The 20931-nt window shown below is 34.7% G+C and overlaps 1 protein-coding gene across 1 annotated transcript; it reads right to left on the reverse strand.

The window, feature by feature from the left end:
* Positions 1–4274: 4274 nt before the first annotated feature.
* Positions 4275–5640, reverse strand: LOC111914254 (uncharacterized). The gene is made up of 3 exons (XM_052766358.1): positions 5486–5640; positions 5322–5334; positions 4275–5006 (listed from the first exon to the last, which is right to left on the reverse strand). The coding sequence occupies exons 1-3, from the start codon at positions 5638–5640 to the stop codon at positions 4275–4277; spliced, it is 900 nt and encodes a 299-aa protein (XP_052622318.1).
* Positions 5641–20931: the final 15291 nt, after the last annotated feature.

Here is a 20931-nt window from a genome sequence, read left to right on the forward strand (position 1 = left end):
TATTCTCCGATGCATAAAATTATTGTATATGATGCTTAAAAGTTTGTACCTCTTAAAATTCAGCAAATTCTTGTAAATGTTTTTTAAGGTATAAAGATATATATATATATATATATATATATATATATATATATATATATATATATATATATATATATATATATATATATACTAGTTGTGAAACCCGTATATTATACGGGTTTATTAAAACAAAATGTTAAATAGAAACGATTAAATGAGAAGTTTATTTGAATTCGAAATGTGAAATAAATAAAAATTATGAGAAAAAAAATATGCAAAAAATAAATAAACTAAAATTATTGTTTAGTTATCTGACCCGTATACTAAACAGGTTAATTATAACAAAATGTTAAAAACAAAGGTTTAAATTGTAAATTTATTTGAAATTGAAATTGAAATTTAAAATTTAAAATTTGAAATTAATATTTATGGTAGGTTTAATTTATGGAAACTAATTAATAATATATCAGAAATGAAAAATGAAATAAATGACAAGTGGAAAATAAATATATCTTTAAATTATGACAAAATGACATGTGGCAAATTGAATGAGAGAAGGACATGTGACAAAATCATTATTATTTATTAGGGTAGATTCGAAGCGACATCCTCAATCTAATGATTGGGGGTATATACATTAAGAAAAAAAGAATGCAAAATACCACAGCAATATAAAATTAAATTAATGTCATCATTTTTTACGATATAGTGATTATTTGATAAGTGGATTTCAAATAAACAACTTAATAGAAAGTAAGTATTGTGAAAATCATGAGAGATCAAATAAGTGTAGATTAACTATTTTATAAAACCACATAATAAACCTTCTAATAATTAGAAAGCTAATATTAAATTTTTACTTTTGGACTTGTAAACATTACTATCAGTTCCTTTTATGTAAAAAAAATTAAAACTAAAATAAATAAAACAAATTTCCTCTTTAAATTTTATACGACTTCATTTGTTTGTATATCCCTTATCCATTTTCTCTCTTTACGGGTCCTGTTTTATATTTCTTGTCATGAAAACTAATTACTTAATCAGAACCCGGAATCAAAAGTTTGTTTTATTATCTTTTTTAAATTAAGTTCACAAAATTAAACGATAAATAATGAAAGGGGATTGTAGTTTAAAAAAAAAAAAAAAAAAAAAAAAAGAAAAAAAAAAAAAGGAAGAAGGCAAAAAAGATATAAGGTAGGCCCATAATTTACACTTTTGAAATTTTTTGACCATCAAAATTGGAATCAAGATCTGGCCCAACTTATAATTCATAACAAGATAAAAATTCTAAAATAAAATATTACAACAATAAAAGAATCGTTGATAGTTGATTTAAGGTTAAAATTGGTATTTAAGTTTTTGGCTTATGTTTATTTAGTTACTTATGTTTATTTAGTTATTTAACTCAGTTCAACTTTAAAATGTCATTTTTTTTTATTTCTTTTTGAAATGGTGACTATGAGAGATTTTGTCCATAGTAGGGTTAAGACAAAACTATTTCCCATTCTATTATTCATTCAAAACTATTTACTTTTTTAGTATTTTTTTTTTCATTTTTGTTTATTTTTTCAGTTTTTCTTAATGTCTTTTTATTTTAAATTAGAAAGGTTACCGCCGCTATGCGGGGGCCAGAAGCTTTCAATGTTGTTTCCGAATCGATAAATATAACAGACGTAGAAAGTGCAAGGATGACAAGCCCGGGCTTTGCCCCGGACCGTTTTGTTCATGTTTTTATGAAAAAATATAAAAGTTTTGACTGCAAGGACCAAAAGTGTCACAATGGCTAAATAATTAAAGCGATAGGAATTAGCAAGTTTTTAGAAAAATGATCAAAGTTGTCGAACCGTTAAAGTTTTGTGGCCAAACTTTAAATATTAAAAGACTCCTAAATAGAAAATGGTTCAAAGTTGTCAAACCATTAAAGTTTTGTGGCCAAACTTTAAATATTAAAAGGTTCCTAAAAAATATAAATATATCGATTATAAGAACCAAAAGTGTCAAAATTGCTAAAAAATGAGGACCAAAGTTGTCAAACCGTTAAAGTTGTCAAACCTTTAAAGTTTTGTGGCCAAACTTTAAATATTAAAAGGTTCCTAAATAGAAAAATGGATCAAAGTTGTCAAACCGTTAAAGTTTTGTGGCCAAACTTTAAATATTAAAAGGTTCCTAAAAAATATAAAAATATCGATTACAATGACCAAAAGTGTCAAAATGGCTAAAAAATAGGACCAAAGTTGCAAATGTATAGGGACCAATTCTGCCAAAAAAAATATAAAGTCTAGTGACTAAAATAGACAAAAATTGTGAAAGTTCGCTATTTATAAGAAACATTTTCCATTATATATATATATATATATATATATATATATATATATATATATATATATATATATATATATATATATATATATATATATATATATATATATCCAACTTTTCTTTATTTCTTTTTTATTTCTCATTTTTACTGTTTTTCTAAACAATAATTTTTTTTCAAGCTTTTACTTTTTTTTTTAAATAAAAATTGATACTTATATTTTTTATTTTTGTTTTTTATTTTAAATATCTATTTTTTTATTACATACAATTTTTTAGCCATCATAAAATTAAACATACAATATATTTTAAGATGTATAAACTCCAACATTACAAACAAAACATTTTAAGGTATAAATCACTCAACTTTGTTTGATACAAAAGAAAAAAACATCACAATTAAAAAAAACTTCAATATTGTTTGTTACAAAAAGAAAAACATCACACTTATCTTGAACTTGAGCCGGTAACAGATTCTTACCTGTAAAAACGATTAAAAAAATAAAATAAAATAAGAGAATAGTCATAACAATACCATAAAAAATATTATATGTTTAATTACCTTGGCTTAGATGTACACCGCTTTCGATTATAACCCGGTTGCCTACAAATTCCACAAAGAGTGGCATTTCTTCCTTCTTTAATATTCATACCATTTTTTTAATCTTGTTGAACGAGGACGACCTTTTTTATTCCGTAATAATTCTAAATTTGGAAGTAATGCACTAAATGGTGATTGTGACCAATATGCTTCATGAGGAAGCAGTGAGAACTCAGATGCCCAAGTAGCACAATAATATACAATCGAGTAACATTTATCAACATATTATCAACATATTGCCAACTATTCAAAGAGAGTTTGGCACATGCAATCAAGACATGAGAACAAGGATATTCAAATGCCTCCTACTTACCACATGTGCAAGTTTTTTGTTCCAAATTAACTACTTGCACATTTCGACCTCTTTGAGTTATCAACTGAAATATACATTTTTCTCGATTAAAAGATCTTAACGAATGTGCACTTGCTTTTGCCATCAAAGCTACTTGTTTTGCAACAATATGTGGAGTATGTGCATCTCCATTAGCTTGAGAACTAGATCCTAAAGGACGTCTCACCTCAAAATAATGCACCATTCTATAGAATGTAAGTTGCACACAAGCTATGATTGGTAAAAAAACGAGCACCTTTAAGTACACTATTGAAAACCTCTAACAAATTTGTTGTGAGTAACCCATATCTCATGCTACCATCATATGCAAGTGTCCATCTATTAAGTGGATGGCTCTCCAACCAATGTCGAGCATGTGGATTTAGCTTTCCAATTTCTTCCATGATGGAGTTGAACTTTCGAATTTGATTCTGACTCCCGGCACGATAAGCTAAAGCTTTCAACTCTGAATTACGAAACTTGTCATAAAAGTTGTTGATGAAATGTCGTAAACAATACCTTTAAAAAAATATAAGTTAATGAAGCAAGTTATTGAAATGTCATAAAGAATACTTAAGAAATATAATAATACCTGTGAAAACCACGTGGCTCTAACCATGGAGATCCATGCTCATTGACAGCCTTAAGGATTCCCCCATGACGATCAGATATTAGACATATGCCTTCACGGTCTTTCACCACATGATTCTTGACATGAGAAAGAAACCAATTCCAAGTATCATAAGATTCATTTTCTACAATAGCAAATGCAAGTGGCAAAATCTGATTATTACCATCAACTCCCATTGCAATGAGCATCTTACCCGTGTACTTACCATACAAGTGTGTGCCATCAATGCTAATCACTGGTCGACAATAGTGAAACCCTTTGATAGAGGGAGCAAAAGCCCCAAAAAACACGCCTAAATTCAACTTCATCTACATCGGTTGATCTTGAAACACATCATTCAACAATAGTTCTTGGATTGAACTTTTGAAGTGCACCTAGATATTTTGGTAAAGCGACATAAGACTCTCCCAATTTCCAAACACATGTTCAATTGCTTTTTGCTTTCCAACCCAAACCTTCTTATATGAAGGAGTATAGCCTAGTGTTTCAACTATTTCAACTCTCAAAGCAGGAATACTGATAGAAGGTTGTGCTTTTATAAGGTGCCTAGTTTCCATAGCAATCAAGCTTGCATCTAGGTTCGGATGATCTTGAGAAAGCTTATAGTGCAAACAAGCATGCAGACCGATATAAGTTGTGATTTCAAAATATCCACTACGTTTACGTTTACTTGCATGAAGTTTCCATTTGCAACCATATTGTAAGTATAACTTGCATCTTAGAGTCAAAATAGTTGGGTGAGAGTCAATGACCTCAAATTCTCTATGTGCCCTAATGCAATGGATCTTGATTGCTCTAACAAGTTCCTCTTTATCCTTGAAAGAATCTTTTCCCAACTCTCGTGTGAAATCATTCTTACTCGTTGATTGCAACCCAATCCGATTGTCATCAATATTCAAATTTGTTCCTTCCATATTAGTAAAAGTTGAAGGTACTTCAACATTGTTGTCAAAAGGTGCTTCTTCATCATTTTCCTCTCCAATTTCATCTTCCAAATTTTCATTTAACTCAAGTTCATTGTCTATATTCATCATATTAGTTATAACAACAGCTTGAGAGATTATCGAAAAATCATCATTGTCAATCATGTCTATAATAGAATTCATCTACAAAACAAATAAAAACAAACAAAAACTAATAGAATTTATCTACAAAACAAATAAAAACAAACAAAAACTAATCAAAAAACTGATTATATCATCTATGAAAACAAGAAAAAAGAAACAAAAACTAATCAAAAATTGATTATATCATCTATGACAACAAGAAAAAAGAAACAAAAACGGATCAAAATTTGATTATATCAATTATGACAACAAGAAAAAAGAAACAAAAACTAATAAAAAATTGTTCATATTATCTATGACAACAAGAAAAAAGAAGCATAAGTAAAAATTGCAATCAATTCCATTTAAAAAAACATCAAAAAACAAGCTGTGATAAAATCCATATACAAAAAAACCAAACAGATGGAGAACTTGATCTTCAATTCGGTGGAGAAGGACCAAAATAAAGAAAGAATGAGAGTGCAATGAATTAAACAGAAAAAACTACAAAAAAACGAGAAGGAAAAGAGGTTACATACCTTGAAACCGGCGAGTTTATGGAGGCGGTAGGAGGGCGGCGACGGGCAGAAGAGGCTGCAGGTGGCCGGCTATGGCGGATGAAGCTGTTGGCTGAAGAACACGATTGAAGCCCTAGCCCGTTTTTTTTTCTTCGTACGTTGTTTCGTTCCAGCATGTAGGGAGTTTTATTATTATTATTATTATTATTATTATTATTATTATTATAAAAACAGTAATATTAGTTTTAAATTCAAAATAATACTAATAAGGTAAATAGTTTTGAATGTATACTAGAACGGGAAATAGTTTTACGTATAACACTAATATGGATAAAAACTCGTTACTATGATTGGATTTACATGTAACTTGCTGACTTGGTTTTCTCAATCCCACTTGGTTGTACACCTGGACTAATTAATCTTATTTCCGAGCTTTTAAGTACAAAAAACATTTATATATCCTCGTTAAGAACTTGTAAAAATGATATAACAAATGGAAAACATTCTAGGATGAGTAGATTTTGTGACAAGTCCAAGTGATTGATTCTTTCTACATACAAATTAAAAGAATAAGATCAAGCAATTGCTAAAATAATAAGATCAACAGTTCTTCACTCATTTATGGAATTAAGATGCAAATACATATTTCAGATCAATGAACAAAGTTGGGAAGCATCGTCATGATTTCACAATCGGGTTTATTGACATAATGAAGTCAAGATCACCAAAAATAACAAGGCCATACTAGTCACACAAGCTCCTGTTACAAGGGCACATGGAAAACAATCATGGAAAAAAATAAACTTTGTCACCATTTTCGTTTATGTAAAACTGGAGATACATCTTGATTGAGTATACTGCAATCACGAGTGGGAAGCAACCAATTTTTATCCTCACAAGCAAAATAATAAGTATCGTTAGAAATCTCTCATCATATAACACTTCGAAATTCATCTCCCCAACCCATACATTTTTTTTAATTAAACATTTACCAGCTTAAAATTTGAAAATAAAAATAACATTTCATTAAATAAAACATTACATACTACAAACAAATGGTAAATAAAAAGATAAAATGGAAATTGAATTCAAAGACAATAATTTAAATCTTAACAATTTAGAGTGGTATTTTAAAATATTTATGGTCACATCGTGTACATCATCTTTCACGTTATGTGTTCGCGATATTCAATTTTTGTTGATTTCAAAACATCAACGTTGGAAATTTCGGGAGCACGAGTATTAATATTTTAGTTGAATATGTAAGTTGAAATTGTTAAATTTTGTCAACATCCTTCCATTTGGAGTTAATTTGATGTGTTAAATGATCCAATCCCCAAGTTGTTTTAAAGTGTTTGTGAACTTTCCCCCAAAAAGCATACGATCTTTGTTGATTTCCAAAATCATTAACTTCCAAAATGTCAATGTAAGCTTTCGTCGACATGTTTTCCTTGTTCGGATTATTTTTTGGATTTTTAACTGTTTGTTGATTTATCATTTGATTCTTTGTTTTGTGTTGGGTGACAGGACAAGGATTGGCCAGGAGTACAATCCATTTGAAATGAAATTGGAGAGAATGAGAATAGAATTGGAGAAAATATGAATGGAATGAAAGAAAGAAAGAATGGAATTGGGGAAAAATATGGTTTTTGAAGTGGTAAAAAGTTGTATTTACAGTGGGTAAAAATATTTTAAAAAAATGAAATTTGATCCATGGCAAATGGTCTCTCTCAATAGTTGAGAGAGGGAGAGAGAAAAAAAATTTGATCCATTGTCAAATGGTCTCTCTGAGAGAGAGAGAGAGAGAGAGAGTTGAAACGGTTTACATACACCGTATCTTCTCCCAAATGACGATATTGCTCGAGGTCGGGCTAGTGTAGCCAGCGAGACCGTCAGTCCTGCTTCAAAATTAAGGCTTACCTCACTCATATCCATCCACCCTAAAGATGAGCCAATTCATCATTCCCAACTCACTTGTCACATCACTATCATATCAACTTTTCTTTTCATTTTTCTCATTTTCATCTATTCCATTACACAACACATAAAATTCATTAATCCCATCTCTCCAAACCAACACAAATTATTTTATTTATTTTTTTAAATTAAATATTTATTCAATTCAAATTAAAAAAAATAAAACTTAAAATAAAAATGACATATCATTAAATAAAACATATACTACTACAAACAATAAATAAAATGATAAAAGGTCTGATTTTTCATGTTTTTCATGTCTCTTTTCCTTATTGCTGGTTAAGATGGATAAATTGTTGGAAGCTAGAAGGTCTATTTTTAGTGTGTGTGTGTGTGTGGGGGGGGGGGGGGGGGGGGGGCGGCAATGAAAACCGAAAATTAGCTTGGATAAAATGGAATGTGGTCTAGCCTCTAAATCCAATTGTAGTCTTTACATTGGAAGTTTTTTGGCTTTCAATTAAGCTCTTTTACAAAAAAAAAAAAGGAGATGAAAATTTTTAAACGGTGATGATATGATGTGGGTTAAAGTGGTCATGATCTTATATCGGTGATAATGGTGGTCTTGATTGCATTTCGAATAGGAACCTTGGGGCAGGTCCATGGGCAAGTGTAACGTCCCAATTTTCAAGGCAAAATTTTTATTTTTATTTATTCAAAACATAAGTCTTACACACGTTATATAAAAAAACCATTGCCACACATCTATATCTATCTATCTATATCATATCATATCATATCATATCATATTAGATTATAAAAGAAACATTTTTCCTTTCACCGCATTCATTTGAAACTCACATGCATTTTTTCTTTCACCACATTCATTTGAAACTCAAATGCATTTTTTCTTTCACCACATTCATTTGAAACTCCCATGACTTTTCAATTTCTTTCTAATAATAATTATAATTTGGTTAATAAGGTTAAATAAATATCAAATCTGAAGTGTAATCATATATAAACTAAATTTCAATATTAAAATAATATCTTTACTTCTACTTATAAAGTTATGTTTTTTTAACTTTTAACATATTATACTTAATTTATTAGTTTTAATATATTGTTGGAGGCAAACCATTATCATTTTAAAGATATAATTTTGGAACAATTTGTATAAAATATTTAAATTATTAATTTGAATATAATTCTACACAGTCAACTTAAATATAAATTTTAGTTTAAATTAAACAACCCAAAAATATTTTGTCAATAGTTAAAAGTGATTAATTGTAGTGTCTTTCTAAAATAATGATTGTAAGTTGGTTAATAAAGTTAAATAAATATCAAACCTAAAATGTAATCATAAATATACTAAATTTCAATTCTAACATAATATCTTTACTTCTACTTATAAAGTTATGTCTTTAACTTTTAACATATTATACTTAATTTATTAAATTTAATATGTTGTTTTATGTAAACTATTATCAGTTTAAAGCTACAACTTTTGAACAGTTTTGACAAAATACTTAAGTTGTTAATTTAAATATAACATTACAATGTCAACTTAAATATAAATTTTAGTTCCACTTAAAAAACCAAAGAATATTTTGTAAATAGTTAAAAGTGATAAATGTAAAAACTAAATTGTAATATCAATTTAACTAAAATATTTCCTAAATATATTTTTACAATTGTTAAAAGTTTTCAAATAAGTAGCTTAAAATAACTTACAATAATAATAGTTAAAAATAACTCTATATAAATGATTGTATGGTTAACTTTAAAATCAAAAAACAATGTTTGATGTTTTAAATAATTATAATGATAGAAATTAAAACATTAAGCAAATAAATTTTAAAAAATTAATTAACAATAACAACTATAAATAACATTAAAACATATATTATATTTAATTTTATTCCTGTGTAACTCGCGGGTAGAAGTCATTCAAACGATTGGGATTATGTAGTTATAAGAGATGTATATATTATCATATAATTCAAAATAATCAATATATTATATTAATTTAGTATACGAATTATTACATTAAATTTAATAACAACGTTATTGCTATATTTAAAAAAACATATATTTATACGCAACGGGCGAACATTTGCCTAGTATACTTATAAAAGATTCATTTTTACTTGTAGTACATGAATTTGAAACCTCCATGACTTTTCAATTTCTTTCTAATAATTATTATAAATTGGTTAATAATGTTAAATTAATGCAAAAACTAAATTCTAATCATAAATTAACAAAGTTACAATATTAAAATATCATGTTTTACTTATATTTATAAAATTATGACTTTAACTTTTTACATATTATAGTTAACTTATTAGTTTAGGTATGTTATCGTATGTGATCAGTTGTTATTTTAAAGTCACAACTTTTGTATAATTTATAATTTATAATTTTATGCAAAATAGTTAAATTATTAATTTGAATATAATATTAAACGGTTAACTTAAATCAAAATTTCAGTTAAACTTAAAAAAAATAGAGAGACTATTTTATAAATAGTTAAAGGTTATAAATTATAGCGTTAAACCTAAATTGTAATCCAAAAATAACAAAAAAAAACATGAAACTATTTTTTATAATCATTAAGATTTTTCAAATAAGTATCTTAAAAATAACTAACAATAAGAATAGTCAAAATTAATTTTATATAAAAAAAAATTATAATATCTTTAAAAAAATTAAAAAGAAATGTTTGTTGATAATTATATTCAAAGAAACTAACAATATTCATCAAATAAATTTTAGAAAAGTTAAATTTATGATAATCCCAATAAATACTGAGAGTTCGATCAAATAAGGATCAATCAGGCTACACAGTTGGGAGGTAGGACCATTTTGACATATTGTCTTTCTGAAATTCAACAACCAAGCCAACATGACCATTCCAGACACCTATCCCGTAAGTAGATCAATCAGTATTATAACCAAAATTACTAATAATTCTTATTTATACATTCATAACAATGAAAATGAGTATAAATATAAGTTACACTTAAAGCGTAGTAAGTGTATCCTAAGTTACAAAGAGTTTCTGGTAATAACCAGGAAGATCGCAGACAGGGCTTTGACTCGTTAGCTTCTTAGGGAGTGTGTAACGCTCATAAAATTTAAGACAAATTAAAACACTTTATTTCATTCAAAAACCATTAAGTTCATACATCTTGTTTTCAAAATAGTTTAAACATCAGAGTATCCCCCATAACCATATCACATAAATCATAAAACATGAGGAGCAGTACGATTACGCCTTCGCCTTGCCACGATCTCCTGAGGTACCTGAAACAATACACTGAACTGTAAGCTCGAAAGCTTAGTGAGTTACCCCCAAAATACCAACCACACATAAACATACTCATAATATATCACAAATAGAACAGTCATGCACATCGGGTCTACTATGTGATTGGTCCGCCCACACCGGGCCTTCAGTCAACATGGTCCACCTTCCGAGTCTAGCCATGTACATCGAGTCTACAGTGTAATTGGTCCGCCCACACCGGGCCTTCAATCCACCTGGTCCACTCTCTGAGTCTACAGTATGACGGTCCGCCCACACCGGGCCTTCAATCGGCCTGGTCCACTCTCCGAGCCTCGGCACGTCTGGTCCGCCCTCGTGGGGCCTTCAGCCTATCCGGACTGCTCGCTGGGCCTTCAGAATATCCCGTCCGCCCTGGGTATGTTGGCCTACAGCACAAAGCAGGAATCGCCTTAACCCAACCACCGTCAAACAACCATGTGCACATAAACAATTAATCACATAACAAATCCTTAATCAGACAAACAGTCTAACAGATCCCATAGCATATCAACATCCTAACCAGGATTCCGACCTAACTGGTCACTAGCATAACATTACCCTATATACCGGGTACCGACCTTAATCAGGTCACTAACATAACACCATCCTAAATACGAGGATGCAGATCTAGCAAAACAATAACATAACAAACAATAATCGGATTTCCATCGGATAAAGGGCCGGCCTTGGTGCCGTAGACCCTGTCGATATAGTGAGGATAACTCACCTACAATTGCCGAATAAAGAGATAAGACCAAGCTGCTCTGACCACCGATACGAACTTCACCACAGAACACTACCAAAGAACCAATTCCATAAATACCAAAATTACCAAAATACCCTTGGAAGTCAAACTGGTCAACTCTTGGTCAAAGTCAAAGTCCTCAGTCAAAGTCAACCTTCCTGGTTGACTCTACTCGCCGAGTCAACCTGTCGACTCGTCGAGTTCTTATACTTAGAAACTCCCATAACACGACTCAACTCGCCGAGTCGCCCTAAGACTCGTCGAGTCCAACGATCTCCGAGTCCCATCCTGCTCAACTCACAGAGTCGCCCCTCGACTCACCGATTCGAGGCTTAACTAGAAGAGGTTAGGGTTCCAAGACCAAACTCGTCGAGTCCAAGGCAATCTTCAACAGACTCGCTAAGTTGTTCTTCCAACTTGCCGAGTCCATGCACATGTTCATACAACTCGTCAAGTACACCCATGTGACTGGTCGAGTCTCTCCAGTTCTCAATCCATACATTGGCTTTTCGAGCCATGCAGGTGCTCCAATCCGTAGATCCACTCTTCTATAGTCTAACCCTCACATAAAGTTGCAAACTTTACGTGAAACCAAGGAGATATAGGCCCAAAACACACTAAGGCTAGGGTTAAGGACTAGGGGACTTCACCAACAACTCTTAGACAGGAGCTTTATGACATTCTAGGCCATCACAAGTCTAGATCTGGAGTAGCAACCTCAGATCTAAACTCCAAACCCGAAATAGATCTCAAACAAGCTAAGGAACTCCAAATCAACCACCAAGGATGAACCAAAAAGGAAATAGCTTAAGATAATGGCTCCTTACCTCTGAGACGTGCCCAAACTGATGTAGATACCAGATCTACACAATCCCCTTGATGCTAGCCTCTAATTTCTCAAGCTCCTTCCACCAATTTCCTCTTCCAAGCTCCAATCTCATCAACAATGGAGTCTCACACGAAAATTGGGGTTTATAGATCTCAAAAGGGTAGGAAAGAGGCTGAGGGTGGGTTATAATGTGCTTTATATAGGGCACAACCCATGGGATTAGGGTTTTCTCTCTTCAGCACCAACTCGTCGAGCCCAAGCCGCCGACTCGGCGAGTTGGCCACTTAACTCGCGACAGAATCCCGCTTCGACTCAGCGGGTAAGCATGCTTACTCGTCGAGTCCCTTTCCTTAATTTACACTTTACGTCCTTCAATAGCACATCTGGAATTTAGGGTGTTACAAATCTCCCCCACTTAAATTAGGCTTCGTCCTCGAAGCCTACTGTAGTATACACTTCTGAACAACCTACTCGCACTGCAGGCTCCGATTTCCCAATTAACTCAGTTCCTCCCAGACCTGACCACTACACCCCATTTAACGTAACTCCTACTTGCGTGGCATCCTTGCCAATACTCCAAGCCGACCATCGGCCTTTTCTTTCTTGATGACAACACATAACAACCAAGTATCACTCGATGATACTATCCCTTCCTGCCAGGAACACACTTCCGTGACTTGCTACTGCTAGATACCACCATGACTCACTGGGTCCTCTCACAGGTTTGGTTTGCTTCCGAGTCTGTCCAAAACTCCATTCTAGAGATAATCACCTCCTTCAACTCCAAGGAGGCTTAACCCCCTGACCTTGCAGCATCAGTCATTGACACAACATTGAAGCTTCTCTCTTCAACGAACAACATACGATACAAAAACTACTACCACACACGAATCCCAAGACATATCACGATAACTCAAACCATCATCAACATACCTACCACTACCGGCCAACCAGCACGACACTCATATGTAACCTATATCACCCCCTTTGGGTTAGAATACCAACATGTGTAATCAATTCAACTATCGAGTTGAATTTCACAGGGTTTGTTGGCCTACCGCCTCAACCCTACCGCTCCCTTCGAGCCTCCATGCCTACGACTTACAGTCGGCCCGCACCGGGTATCTTGGCCTACTGCATACAGCAGGACTACCTCAACCTTATTCGAATGTCGTAGACAATCATGAGAAAGATCTAACCCGGTTCCCAGAACCTGAATGACAGGATATTCTAATCTCAAACCTTCCCAAAACTGACTAATACCCATTCGGATCCACTCTCAGTCCCCAAATGGAGTATTACTTGATCCAAGAAGATGAAACCTCGGAGACGCTCTGAACTGTTGGGATCACCAAGATCCTTTGCACTCTATCTAATCTCTCAAAACAACTTCCGATCAAACCAAATTACATTGAAGTCTTCAGCCTATTCCAGCAACATGTTCAATACTTGGGGGACAGACCCACTGATTGATAGTGTTTGCTACGGCTACCCCCATAGTCTAACAACACTTTCCATGCTGGCCGAACACGCACTCGAACTAACACACAACTGAACTCAATTCATGGCTAGAATCCCAACCTGATTCCCCAACTTTTGCTATCAAGCACCCAGAAGACGTGTTCTTATGCTGGGGAGTTTTGTTGAATCCCTAATCAACACAACCCTCAACCCAAGCAACCACTAGGGCCTCCATTCTCCATATCGGGTTGTGAAACTTATCCCCGTTTCAAAACCTCTACCACTTCTGCATCTCGGGGTAACACTCCCCCACTTAGATTCGACTAACCCTCATAATACATGAAAATTGGATGATTCCCAATCCTTCTCACTTCCCAATGATCGATCTGATGACAACCAATTCTTTCCCACTAGTGCTCCATTACTAGTTAGTCATAATTGATCACACACTTCCAAGAACCAGATGAACACTTCCTGAATCCCAGTGAAACTGACAACCACTAATGCTTGAATGACCCTACACTCACGTCCTGAAGACCACAAGATAGATGCTCCAACTAATACCTCGGCAATGAGTAACTTCTCTTGGCGCTTTAGTCCGTCAATCACTAACGGTTGCTAAAACCACTGAATCTTGACAATGCTAAATAACCATCCTGTGGAACCCTATCCGCAAATCTCCCACATAATACCCTTTTTTTAATGAATCCCTGAACTCTAATTATTGGAATAGTGTCTAAGGCTGCAACTATATTAGGCAAGTATTTGACTCGGTTGTGCATGGTCCTTTTGGGTTTCCTTCACCATAGCAACTTGACAGGATGATTTATATGAGAGAAGGAATATTATTAATATATTATGAGAATAATATAAGGAATAATAATATTATTATTTGATTAATATAAGTCATAAATTAATTAAGAATTAATTTGGTGACTTAAAGAGATTAATTAAATAAAGAGGTATATACTGCCAATTGTATGATAGTTTGACTTTGGGCTATAAATCCCTTAAGGATAAGGGGGATGAATTCTAGGGCTTTGGATAGGCTTAGATTTCGTCCAAGGGCTTATCGATTAGGGTATTGGATTGCTTAGGGCCTAAGTTATCCAATTAGGGTTTAAGGGTGAAACCCTAGGAGCCTTACAAGTATAAATAGACCCCAAGGGTCAAGGGAAATTGGCACTTATGCTTAGAGAAGAAAACCTGGCCGATTTCTCTTTCCTCTCCTCTCTCCTAAATCATCTCCTTTGCTAGTTGGTGTTTGTAAGCCGTTAGAGGAGTGACAATTGTGACTCTAAAGCTCCAAGAACAAGAAGATCAAGTAAGTGATTCAAGGTAAACTTCTAATTCTGATTTCATATTGTTATTATAGTCTATTAGCCATTAGAAGTCTTGGATTGAATGCATGTTTAAATAGATAAACCTAGATCCAAGCATTAGGGTTGCATGTGCACATAGGAATGTTCCTATGGCTAAAACCCATCAGTGGTATCAGAGCCTAGATTGGTTTCTATTGAATTGATGCATTGATTGATTGTTTGATGCTTGTTAAATTCGAATTTTATGTTTCTATCTGATGGACTCGGCGAGTCCCATAGTGGACTCGGCGAGTAGGCTCGACTCGGCGAGTCCATTGGGGTACTCGGCGAGTCCAAGCGTCAAAAAGAGGAAACTTTAGGATTTCTTGTTGTTTATCTTTGAGATACATGCCTTAATCATATTAGATCAATATAAATCCGATTTTATGATATATATGAGTATATTCTAGACCTAATTGAACATATTTATCAATTAATTAAATATTTAGTTCTTTATATGATAATTGATTAATTATTTTAATTTAAGTGGTAAATTGTTTTGCAAGAAATCATTAAATAAATCAAATATGGATAATTATGTGATTAATTGTTAATTTTGATTATTTGTTATTTGATCCTCTATGTTTTGAAAAGTTTAAAACTTGCCCTCAAGTTTTGAAATTTATGTTTTGTGATTAAAAGTTTAATTTAGACAATTTAAATTTCAAACCCTAGAATTTTTTACAAGTTTAAAATTCAACTCTATACTAATATAAGATTACAAGATTAATATATATATATATATATATATATATATATATATATATATATATATATATATATGTATGTATAATTAAAATGCTAGTCTTACCGTTAGTAGGCCTCATTCACGAAGTCGGTCTATAAGGTGGGTATAAGGTTGCTGCCTATAAAATGGCGCTTAATAGGTGTACACTTACACCCACCGCTTGCTTGATCGGTGGAGGGTCGTTAGCCGAACGGGTAGGATAGGCCAACCTCATCCTCTCATTAAAAGTATAATATGTAATACAAAGTAACTACACATTTTTTAAAATTTCCCAATCTTAGTTACTTTAGGAAAAGTGAATTGATGCAATCCCATGAAATTACACTTTGCACCCTTGCTAAGAAGTTAGTGGAGCATGTGTGGTTTACCGGCATACTAATTGGTTCTAAGCAAAGGTGGCAAAGGGTGATTCATTGTTTATCATAGTTCGATGGAGCGTGTGTGGTTTACTGGCACATCGAATAGGTGATTGTTACAATGAAGGCACCATGTGAATTTGCATGGTAATTCACACCCGCTTTATGATCCTCGGTATCCCAGTCACAAACGAGAGGGGCATATCGAGATTTAAACATGCCATTGAATAGTTTCAATGAATCTCATCCGAACCTAGGAATTCTCAATACATTTAGGACTTAAAGTTATATTTTATGGTGGAGAATTAGTGAATCGTCATTCACTTACCTTCAAAATTGTTTGCATGTTAGATTACGGCATCCCTTTTCTAATATGTAAATATTGTTGTTGAATCCTAGCCCTAATTTTTCTTATTGGGTGATAATTAGGGATTCATATTCTAATCTATCTTTGTCCTTTCTATTTGTAGATGTCTATTGGTCAAGCCAACCCACCGATAGTTAGGCAAGATAACCGTGAAGGAAGGAATGATGGAATGGGATGCAAGTACAAGGACTTTTTGACTTGAAAACCATCGACCTTTAATGGAAAGGAGGATCCGATTGGGGTTATGGATTGGATCTCCGAAATGGAGCTAGCCTTCATGACTTGTGGCTGCAGAGGTAAATTGCAGACTATCTATGCCGTGCGTCAATTCCGAGGTGGAGCCGTTCGTTGGTGGAACACTCTAGGGAAGACCTTAAGCCCTAATGAGCCACTGTAATTGTCATGGGCAGAGTTCTTGGTGCAGTTCAAGTGCAAGGTCTGCTCAGCTCAAAATCTGTTGGAGTTGGAGAATAAGTTTTTGACATTGACGAAGGGTAGCATGTTAGTTGATGAATACACCAATAACTTCACCGATAAGATGCAGTTTGCCTTGCGTATCGTTCCAGACGAGCTGACGAAGGTGGACCGGTATGCAAAGGGACTCCCATGGGAGTACGAGGTGCCAGTACGTTAGGCACTTACTCTAGAGGCAGCTATCTGGGCTGCCAAGTCTGTTGAGAACATGATAAAGGGAAGAACCACCGTCAAGGTTGAGGTTGGTGAGAAAAGGAAGTTTGAGGGAACATCTGGTTCCAGTAAGAAGAGCAAATTTTCGAAATCTGATTCGAAAAAGTTTGGAGGAAAAGGAGGTGAAGCGAAGTGGTGTGATAAGTGTAAGAAAAAGCACTTTGGGAAATGTAGCGAGGATGTGACCTGCTACAAGTGTGGGAAGGTTGGACATTTTGCCAATGAATGTCCGAACAACAAAAGGATGTGTTTTGGTTGCAATGAAGAGGGGCATATTTTGAAAGACTGTCCGAAGAAGAAGGAGGCAGCTAGGCCCAACATTCCACCAAAGCCGAAGGCGAGAGCCTTCCAGATGACACTTGAGGCTGTGAAGGATGAAGCTGATGTCGCTTCAGGTACCTTTCTCGTAAACGAATTACCTGCTCATATATTGTTTGATTCTGGAGCCAACTACTCCTTTATTTCGCATGAGTTTGGTAGAAAGCTAGCTTTGCCTGTTGATAGACTAGATAATGCTTTATTAGTCGAAGTAGCTAGTGGCAAGTTTGTACCTGTTAGCCATCGTATGAAAGACATCTTAATCTACCTTAATGGGAATAAGTTTCACGAGGCGTTATTGCCTATCGAACTTAATGGTTTCGACATCGTCTTAGGAATGGATTGGCTTAGCACCAATGATGCCGAAATTTTATGCAAGAAAAGATAGTTAAAGTAAACCCGCCTGGAAAAGATTCGTTTATGGTGTATGGGGACAAACGACGAGTGAATTCTGGGATCATTTCTCTAATGAAAGCCAGAAAGTGTTTGACCAAGGGATGTACATCATATTTAGCGTTTATGATTGATGCTAAGAAAGAAAAGAAGGTGATGCAGAGCATTCCAGTGGTGTGTGATTTTCCGGAAGTATTCCCCGAGGATCTTCCAGGATTGCCACCTGATAGACAAGTGGAGTTCAGAATAGACTTGTTACCAGGAACCACGCCAATAGCAAAAGCACCTTATCGATTAGCACCGACGGAGATGAAGGAGCTGATGATGCAACTTCAGGAGTTATTGGACAAAGGTTTCATTAGACCTAGTTCATCGCCCTGGGGAGCTCCGGTGTTATTTGTAAAGAAGAAAGATGGAAGTATGAGAATGTGCATCGATTACAGAGAGCTGAACAAGGCAACAATAAAGAATAGATATCCGTTGCCGAGGATTGATGACCTATTTGATCAATTGCAAGGTTCGAGCTATTTCTCAAAGATCGATCTGAGGTCAGGATATCATCAGCTGAAAGTAAGAGAGCAAGATATCGAGAAGACTGCATTCAAAACTAGATATGGACACTACGAGTTCTTGGTTATGTCGTTTGGACTAACCAATGCTCCTGCAGCGTTCATGGATTTGATGAATAGGGTTTGTAATCCTTTCCTTGATAAATCCGTGATAGTGTTCATAGACGACATTCTGATTTACTCGAAAAGCCAGGAGGAGCATGGCAGACACTTGCGAGAAGTGTTAGAAGTTTTGAAGAAGGAGAAGCTTTATGCAAAGTTCTCCAAATGTGATTTATGGATTCGTGAAGTCCAATTCTTGGGTCACGTGGTCAACCAAGAAGGGATAATGGTTGATCTAGCGAAGATCGAAGCTGTGACGAAGTGGGAACAACCGAAAAGTCCCACGGAGATTCGAAGCTTTTTAGGATTGGCCGGATATTACCACAGGTTTATCCAAGGCTTTTCTTCGATTGCTACTCCATTAACAGCTTTGACCCACAAAGGAGCTACTTATGCTTGGAGTGATAAGCATAGAGAAGCATTCGAGAAGTTAAAGAAGAAGCTATGCGAGGCACTGATACTTTCTCTACCCGATGGAGTTGAAGGTGATAGCATATGCGTCTCGACAGCTGAAAGAGCATGAAAAGAATTACCCGACTCATGATTTGGAGTTGGCAGCGGTAGTTTTCGCTCTGAAAATATGGAGGCATTACCTCTATGGCACGAAGTGCAAACTTTTTACTGATCATAAGAATCTCCAATATCTCTTTAATCAGAAAGAATTGAATATGAGGCAACGACGCTGGCTAGAATTACTTAAAGACTACGACTGCGAGATACTTTACCACCCCGGTAAAGCTAATGTTGTTGCTGATGCTCTCAGTCGGAAGGTCAATCTTGAAAGGAAGAGGCCAAGAGCGTTGAGAATTGAAGTTGTCTCGACCATTGTGGAAAGTATAAAGAAAGCTCAAGAGGAAGCTTCTGAGAAAAATGACCGAAAAGAGGAACGTTTGGGTAAAACGTTGGTGTTTGGTACTAACGGTCATGGACTGAAGGTATTCCAAGATCGTATTTGGGTACCTAAGTCAGGAGGAATTAGGCATCTTCTGATGGAAGAAGCTCACAAAACCATGTACTCAATTCATCCGGGTAGCACTAAAATGTATAGGGACCTGAAACCCTACTACTGGTGGCCGACGATGAAGCTTGATGTTGCAAAGTATGTGGCCGAGTGTGTGACTTCTGCGAGAGTCAAGACACAACATCAGAAACCTTACGGGAGTTTAGAACCATTTCCTGTGCCTATGGGTAAGTGGGAAGACATTGTTATGGATTTTGTCACTAAACTGCCCAGAACAAAGAATGGTCACGACATGATTTGGGTGGTCGTAGATCGATTCACTAAGAGTGCGCATTTCATAGCGGCCAAGGAGAAATGGTCTATGGAAAAGCTTGCGAATTCTTACGTGAAGGAAATTGTGATGCTTCACGGTGTTCCGTTAACGATTGTATCGGATCGTGATAGCCGTTTCACCTCAAGGTTTTGGAAATGTCTACAAGATGAAACGGGTACCAAGTTATGTTTAAGCACAGCTTACCATCCGTAGACTGATGGTCAGAGTGAAAGAACAATACAAACACTTGAAGATATGCTGAGAGCATGTACCTTGGAATTCCTAGGTAATTGGGATGAACATTTACCTTTGGTAGAATTTTCCTATAATAATAGTTTTCACTCGAGCATTAAGATGACACCTTATCAAGCTTTGTATGGACAGAAGTGTCGTACACCGTCTTGTTGGCTTGAGGCTGGGGAAAAGCAGTTTATGGGACCAGAGATGGTTCATCAAACTGCTGAAAAGTTTAAAATAATTAGGGAAAGAATGTTAGCAGCTCAAGATCGTCAAAAGAGCTATGCTGACAAGAAGCGAAGACCGATGACTTTTGAGGTTGGAGATTCGGTTTTGCTTAAAGTCTTGCCGTGGAAGGGACTTATAAGATTTGGTAAAAGGGGAAATTTGAGTCCAATGTTTATTGGACCGTTTAAAGTTCTTCAGAGGGTTGGGAACCAAGCTTACAAGCTCGAATTACCCGAAGAACTGAATGGAATTCACAACACTTTTCATGTGTGTTATTTGAGGAAGTTCACGGGGGAAGTTCCCGATATAATTCCAATTTCTGAATTGAGAATTGATGAGAACAAAAGGTTGATTGAAGAACCAGAGGCAATTGTTGACCGAAAGACTAAGAAGTTGCGACGCAAAATGGTTGGGTTAGTGCTTGTCCGATGGAAACACACGAATGGGCCGAATCTCACTTGGGAGACGGAGAGTGACATGTTGAGTCGCTATCCGCATTTGTTTGTTGATGTGTGATTCTGGGGACGGAATCATTCTAAGGTGG

The sequence above is a fragment of the Lactuca sativa genome, chromosome 8, assembly GCF_002870075.4.
Source record: "Lactuca sativa cultivar Salinas chromosome 8, Lsat_Salinas_v11, whole genome shotgun sequence".
NCBI classification, from domain to species: Eukaryota; Viridiplantae; Streptophyta; class Magnoliopsida; order Asterales; family Asteraceae; genus Lactuca; species Lactuca sativa.